Here is a 6,087-nt window from a genome sequence, read left to right as displayed (position 1 = left end):
GATATATTGGATAAAGTCCATGCGCTCATGGTCAAGTTGAACACGATCAAGAACCGGCATCATCTCCGCGAGGCAGACGCCCTCATGCCTGTCTACCGTAATACAACACGCTGGAGCAGCACGTTCTCCATGATCGACCGCTATTTTCGGATCTATTCGAAGTTGGACCGCATCGACGACCAATTGGCGGACTTCATTCCCACCCCGCGAGAGAATGTCCGGTTGAAGGCTCTATATAAAGACCTCAAGAACTTGGAGAGTGTGAACAAGAAGCTACAAACGACGATGGTGTCTCTGCTTGATGTGCGTGCTCTGTTTGACCATGTCATCAAACATTACCCTGGTACGGACCTGTATCTGTCACCTACGGCCTCGTTGGTCAAGTTTCCCGACTTCGAGAACGGTATCGTTAAGCTTATGGCTGGCAAAGAGAATACCCTGACGAGAGGGGAACGAGCAGCTGTAGTAAAGCTCCAACAGACCACCGATACTGTGGCGACGAATTTGCAAGAGGAAGGCGGAGATGGCCATCAATCCTTTGCCGAGGTTGCGTTGAGCCAGGGGGAAGTGACTTCATCTAGAGAGGAGTTGAAGTGGATCCCACCCACATCTAACGACGTGGAGAGGCTGTTCTCTCGTGCAGGAATAGTGTTCTCACGTCTGCACCGAAGCCTCAACCCAATGACGTTGGAGACGATACTCTTTTTGCAGTTCAATAGGAGCTTGTGGGATGCAAGTGCGGTTGCGGAGGCAATTAATCTCATAAAGAAGAAGAAGACACGACCTCGGGAAGAAGAAAACGCGAACTGACAAGCTCAGGTGTAGAAACTTTGACTGTGATTATGGTACCGGTATTTCTACTGTTAGTAGTTTTAGTCAGTATTTTTTTTAATAATCACAAAAATGTATCCATCAATGCGATCAGTATGTTTGAATTGGTGTTCGTTTGGGAGGTGGGACGCGTCGGGAGGGTTCTCCAGGTGAACCCCCCTCCTCATTCCAATGCGCGTATCCCTTTTGGCTAGATCCCAGGTTTTCTTTTTTATGAAGTGCGAGGCGGCGATGTGACGTACGCATCCATCTGTCATGGATGTATATTGTAACAAACTGACAAATAACACCATTATTAATTGGCATGGAATCCACCTAGCAATCAATATCATATTGCATTTTACCAAGCCCTGGTGCTTGCCATTAGAAATAAGCTTATGATTCAGAATCCTATTCTGAACATTTGCCGGAGCCCCGACAGGTTATCGGTATACTGGTTCGTACAATTACGGTTTCTGGTAGTGTCGTTTTGGAACCGATACGTTATTACAATACTAGTGCGTACATTTAATCGTTCTGGGAATCCCGTTTTGGCACAAATACGATTTCGGTATATGCAGTGTATCTTCTGTCTTGGCACTGATATGATATCGGTATACTGGCGTATGCAATTAAGACTTCTGGGAGCATGTCTTGGCATCGTTACGACATCGATGCACTGGTGCGTGCAATAAATCTAATTTGCGATTTGAAAAAAAGTATGAATATGAGCTGCTAATTTCTTAATAAAAGAAACAGAATACTTCGAAGTAATATCTCATTTATTTAATATTTCGTAGAGATTTCATTTACTAACAAGGTATTTACAAGTTGTTAAAAAATTATTGTTGATAAATACCTATTTTAAATAAAAGCCTCAAGGTTTATTTTTAATAATTGATGGAAATATTTAAATATATAGCAACTTTTTTTTTTAAAGAAATAGTACTAAATCCAATCATGAGTTGTGGTTGACCGGATACATTCCTGCTCCGACTGGCTATCATAGCGAAGAAAAGAGGTCAAATAAGTGATAGTCACTAATTTAAGGTGCATCGTTTAGGACTGCTGGGAAGGAAAGGATCACTAAAAACAAGGTTAATACATAAAAACAGTATGTTTATATTAATTAAAGCATCAAAACTACCAGCAACCAGTATGTATATGCGCTCAGTGTCCGTATCGCACGAGTGTGCCCAAAATCCTCTAATGCGAATAGATACCTGCATGGTGCTTTGTATATCTGCAAAGAAATAACTTGTACCCACAGCCGTGACAAATAAACTAAGCAGCAACTGAGATCATGCAACTAAGCCGATATGCTGCCGTACAACCGAGATCACCACGCCAACGGTAGTGACGTCCCAAATGCTGCTGCTCACCGTCAGAAACAGCAACATCTCCTACTTCAGAGGTGACAGTCGTTCCGTTTGTATCGCATGGCCATGCGGGCCATGCTGAACATCCTTTCCGCCTTGTTAGACGTAGGCGGTATCACATACGCACTTGTTTCCGCGTACACCTTTCTGTTTTTGAAAACTCTATCTGCGAAGCCGAGCTTGGTCGGGTATTCTTTTGGGCTCCTGTTCCTGCTGATCATCTAACGAAAGGGGATATGGGCCTCCTTCTCAGCCCACGACAAGTCGCTTTCATGTCTTTCACTACACCAGATTCAAAATCCGGTGAGTGCACGATGCCTGCGGTGGGCATTAAAACTTAAATGCATATTTAAAAAAAAAGCTATACGAGTTAACAGCAATAATAAGAAGAACAAAGACTTACCGAGGTAGTTCGTGAAACGTGGGTTGATCTCAAGCAGCCCGTCAAAAGGGTCGCGGGCGTCCAGAAGATTTAGGCCCTCCGATTGTAGTTTTGTTTTTAGATCGACGCGACGTCGCTCATTTCGTTCAGCAGCGTTTTAGTCTGCGGTTGGCGGCCGGCGACGGCATCAGCTCGCCAATCTCTTCATCATCTGCGCTAATAAACTCGCGCAGCTCAAAATAGCGTGCTAGTATCGCATAGGTCGACCACCAGCGCGTTTGCTAACGTAGTTTAGAAAGACGTGGCGTCTTCAGTCTTGATTAAAACAAAAAATGAAATTAATAATCCCATAGTTAGAAAACCAACTTTGCCGCTTGGGTCAGTTGCTTCATCAGTGACTGGACTTGCTCGAGGTTCTTTTCGTGCGGGTCCAGTAGTGTCTAGACTATAAGATTCAAGCGATGGCTTGCGCAGCCAACAAGCGGCACACCCTTGAGGCGAGCAAGGCGCATGTTGAAAGCGCAGTTGTTGTCAACAAAAAAATGCAAATAGATAATTCCTAACCCAAAACTGGCAGGAATGCCACAAATGCTTCCAAATGGGCATCGGCATCAAACCGCCCCGCTGCATCAAAGACGATCAGTGCTAAAGAGAGCAGAGGGTATATGGGGCCGGCACGCGCCTCGTAGCGGCTAAAGACGGCGAGGTAGTGCTCGGACTCGTGTGTCCACCCGTCCAGTATCAGCCCGAACTTGTCGGGCATCTCGTTGCCCATGTGCTCCTCGGCCGCCTTCGTGAGACCCTCCATGTCCTCTAGCAGAGTCTTGATCGAATATGGGGGCAATTGGATGCATAAAACACAGATTATGAAACAACTTAAGTTATAATAGGAAACTGGGTCAAATTATAGCCAATACAAACATGCGAATAGACTCCATTTCAACGAATGAGAGTGGAAGGAAACCGTTCACGGCCCACACCAGCCAGGCGTACCTCGTCGACGCTGTCTGGCGCACTCACGGGAGGAGGGTGCCCGTTGCTGTGGAGCTGGTCTTCTTCATCTCGTGTTTGTTGCGAGGGTTGTCGGTGCGCACGTGGGACACTAAGTGTGGTGTACCCCGTTTTGGGGACGTGTTTGCGCGTCTTGCCGGAGGCGAGCGCAAGTCGTGCCATACGAGCAGATTGCTCGCACGGCTTTGCGATAGCACAATGACCAAAATGTGTCTCGCCCTTTATAATCCAAATAAATGATATTTAACGGAACCCTGCATGTGCCTCCTTTCTAAGACCTGAGGAGGATCCAATACATCATCTATGTTCTCAGACTCCTGGCGTACCTGCTCAATCTCGGAAGCTAGCTGCTACATAACACGTAGAAACGATGTTTGAGGAATCTTGAGGCGCTTGCCTGTTGCCTGAAGCTGAGACCAACTGGTAGGCTCTGTGCTCTGGTGGTCACATCCTCCGGCATGGGGATGCACAGACAGCCTGAGCACCCAGACTTCTCTTGCCGGCGAGTACGTCGCACAAAGCGGTTTCGTCGCATCTATACATAACTGTTGTGGCAGCCACAACTGGGTTGCAAACATGATTTTCTCGAGTTAGTGTCAGAAGTTCAGTGTTGAGAAGAATCTCGGTGATGTCAGCATCAGACATGATTTAGTCGTACTTTGTTCATTTGCTATAGTTTCTTCTTCTGGCGGTGATCGTCATTGATTACTATCATGTTTTGATTGCCCAACTTACTAAAAAAAACGCACGCTTTCCTGTCTTCCAAAGTAAATAAATAAATGGTCGACAATGGACACATCAAGAAACTTCTTTAAATAAGTAAATTTACATTAAAACAGAATAATAATATAATCCATAATGACCGCTCTCAAGAAATCTATATTTAATTAGTATATTTATGAAAAGTAAATTAGTGATCTACAGTAAATGCTCTTACTTCCGGTATCGTGGTCCGAACATATCCTAGGATTTGATATATTTTCTAAAAGTAACACTACAAATTCAACTGAGAAGGAGAATAATATCCTCCACATCTACATCAGATCCGTAGCTTGTAAAATCGGTATCACTGCTTCTTTCTTCTACGGCATTGAAAAGAATGCCCGTGTGGCGAAAGCAGTTCTCAATGGTACGCTTACCTTGCAATTTACTCCAAATTTCCTTGCTCCATTGCATCGCCTGCAACTGATCCACGGCGTACGCCTTTCTGTCAATCTCAACGCCGTGCTTAATCTTGTCGTATACCCACTGGAGTTGCTTCCTTCTGTACGCCATTTTAAAGGATGCGATGATGCCAGCATCCATAGGTTGTAGGAACGCAGTAGTGTTTGGAGGAAGAAACTCCACTCGAATATTGGTGCACACAAAATCCCCCAGTTTGTGTGAAGAGGCATTGTCGAGAAGCAAGAGAATGTGACGCCCACACCCTCGCATATCCCTGTCCAAATTGAGTAACCACTCTCTGAAGATAACGCCTGTCATCCACGCCTTCTTATTAGAATGGTAGCTAAAGCCGAGTTCCTCCGCCGTGCGCTTCTTAAAACTGTGAGGCTTCTTTGCGTGCCCCAGGAACAGAACCGGCAGTTTGTCAGTCCCGTCCGCGTTTACAGTTAGAGCGAGGGTGATTCTTGTCTTTTTTTCTTGGCACCGCGGGCTCCTTTAGTACAAATTGAGCGGGCCGGAGCCATGGCGTAGCAAAGCCCTGTCTCATCCATGTTGTAGACATCCTTAGGTTCGTACAGATCAGTAATTTCTTGAAGTTGCTGATGACCTAAGCCAACCGCTACAGGATCTGCAGAGTGAGCTTCACCAGGCAGCTTTCGACTCTTCAGTCGATGTCTTCGTTCGAAAGCGGTTAACCATCCGTCCGAAAAGGTAAGGTCCCACGCATCACACAAGTCTTTCTGAATATCACGAGCTTTCATCTTAATTAATTCGCGAGAAAGACACACACCGTTAGCTTCAACCTTCATAATCCAGTCACGTAGCAATTTCTCCAGCGCAGACGACGTCACTTGAAGTGGCTTACGCCTCTTTCCATCACCGTAGCCTTCGCTTAATGATCTTGGTTGCGTTTTTCAGGATGTCGGAGACTGTAGTTTGTGGTGGCACTCGTTTTAGCTTGTACTCTGCCTTTGCCCACGTTCCCAGCTCTTCTTGAGTCATGCTTGGGCAATCAGCTGCCTTCTGGATGAGCTCACGCTTCTGCTGTATCTTCATCCATCTCCCCATGACTAGTGTGCTGCTCGTTGCAGGTTCTGTTGTGTGAAGCGCGAGCTTTGAGCGAGCTAGAATAAATGACTGGCTCAGATGGATTCCCATCAGAGGCACAATCAATTCATCCCTCTTTAAAACGATTGCATCGACAATTTCAGGAAATTAAGTTATACCAGTACCGGAATAGGAAGCATTTACTGTACATGTAAATGGCCACACCTGCTGGGAAGCGATCTACGGAGAAGGCAATGTTGCCTTGCTAAGGAGAGGCGGGAGTCGTAAGGGATG

The 6,087-nt window shown here is 45.7% G+C and overlaps 3 protein-coding genes across 3 annotated transcripts; 1 reads left to right on the top strand and 2 right to left on the bottom strand.

Moving 5' to 3' along the window:
* Positions 1 to 27: 27 nt before the first annotated feature.
* Positions 28 to 810, top strand: PPTG_05215 (hypothetical protein; the record flags this gene model as incomplete). The annotated part of the gene is made up of 1 exon (XM_008898722.1): positions 28 to 810. One exon carries the CDS (start codon positions 28 to 30, stop codon positions 808 to 810), a length of 783 nt encoding a protein of 260 aa, XP_008896970.1.
* Positions 811 to 3,130: 2,320 nt separating this feature from the next.
* Positions 3,131 to 3,744, bottom strand: PPTG_05214 (hypothetical protein; the record flags this gene model as incomplete). The annotated part of the gene is made up of 2 exons (XM_008898721.1): positions 3,131 to 3,446; positions 3,536 to 3,744. 2 exons carry the CDS (start codon positions 3,742 to 3,744, stop codon positions 3,131 to 3,133), a joined length of 525 nt encoding a protein of 174 aa, XP_008896969.1.
* Positions 3,745 to 5,192: 1,448 nt separating this feature from the next.
* PPTG_05213 (hypothetical protein) lies at positions 5,193 to 5,814 on the bottom strand (the record flags this gene model as incomplete). The annotated part of the gene is made up of 2 exons (XM_008898720.1): positions 5,193 to 5,646; positions 5,711 to 5,814. 2 exons carry the CDS (start codon positions 5,812 to 5,814, stop codon positions 5,193 to 5,195), a joined length of 558 nt encoding a protein of 185 aa, XP_008896968.1.
* Between the last annotated feature and the right edge of the window lie 273 nt (positions 5,815 to 6,087).

Source organism: Phytophthora parasitica (genome assembly GCF_000247585.1).
Source record: "Phytophthora parasitica INRA-310 unplaced genomic scaffold supercont2.7, whole genome shotgun sequence".
In the NCBI taxonomy this organism is placed as follows: Eukaryota; Oomycota; class Peronosporomycetes; order Peronosporales; family Peronosporaceae; genus Phytophthora; species Phytophthora nicotianae.
Note: the sequence above shows the minus strand (reverse complement) of the source record. Positions and strands in the feature narration are given on the sequence as shown.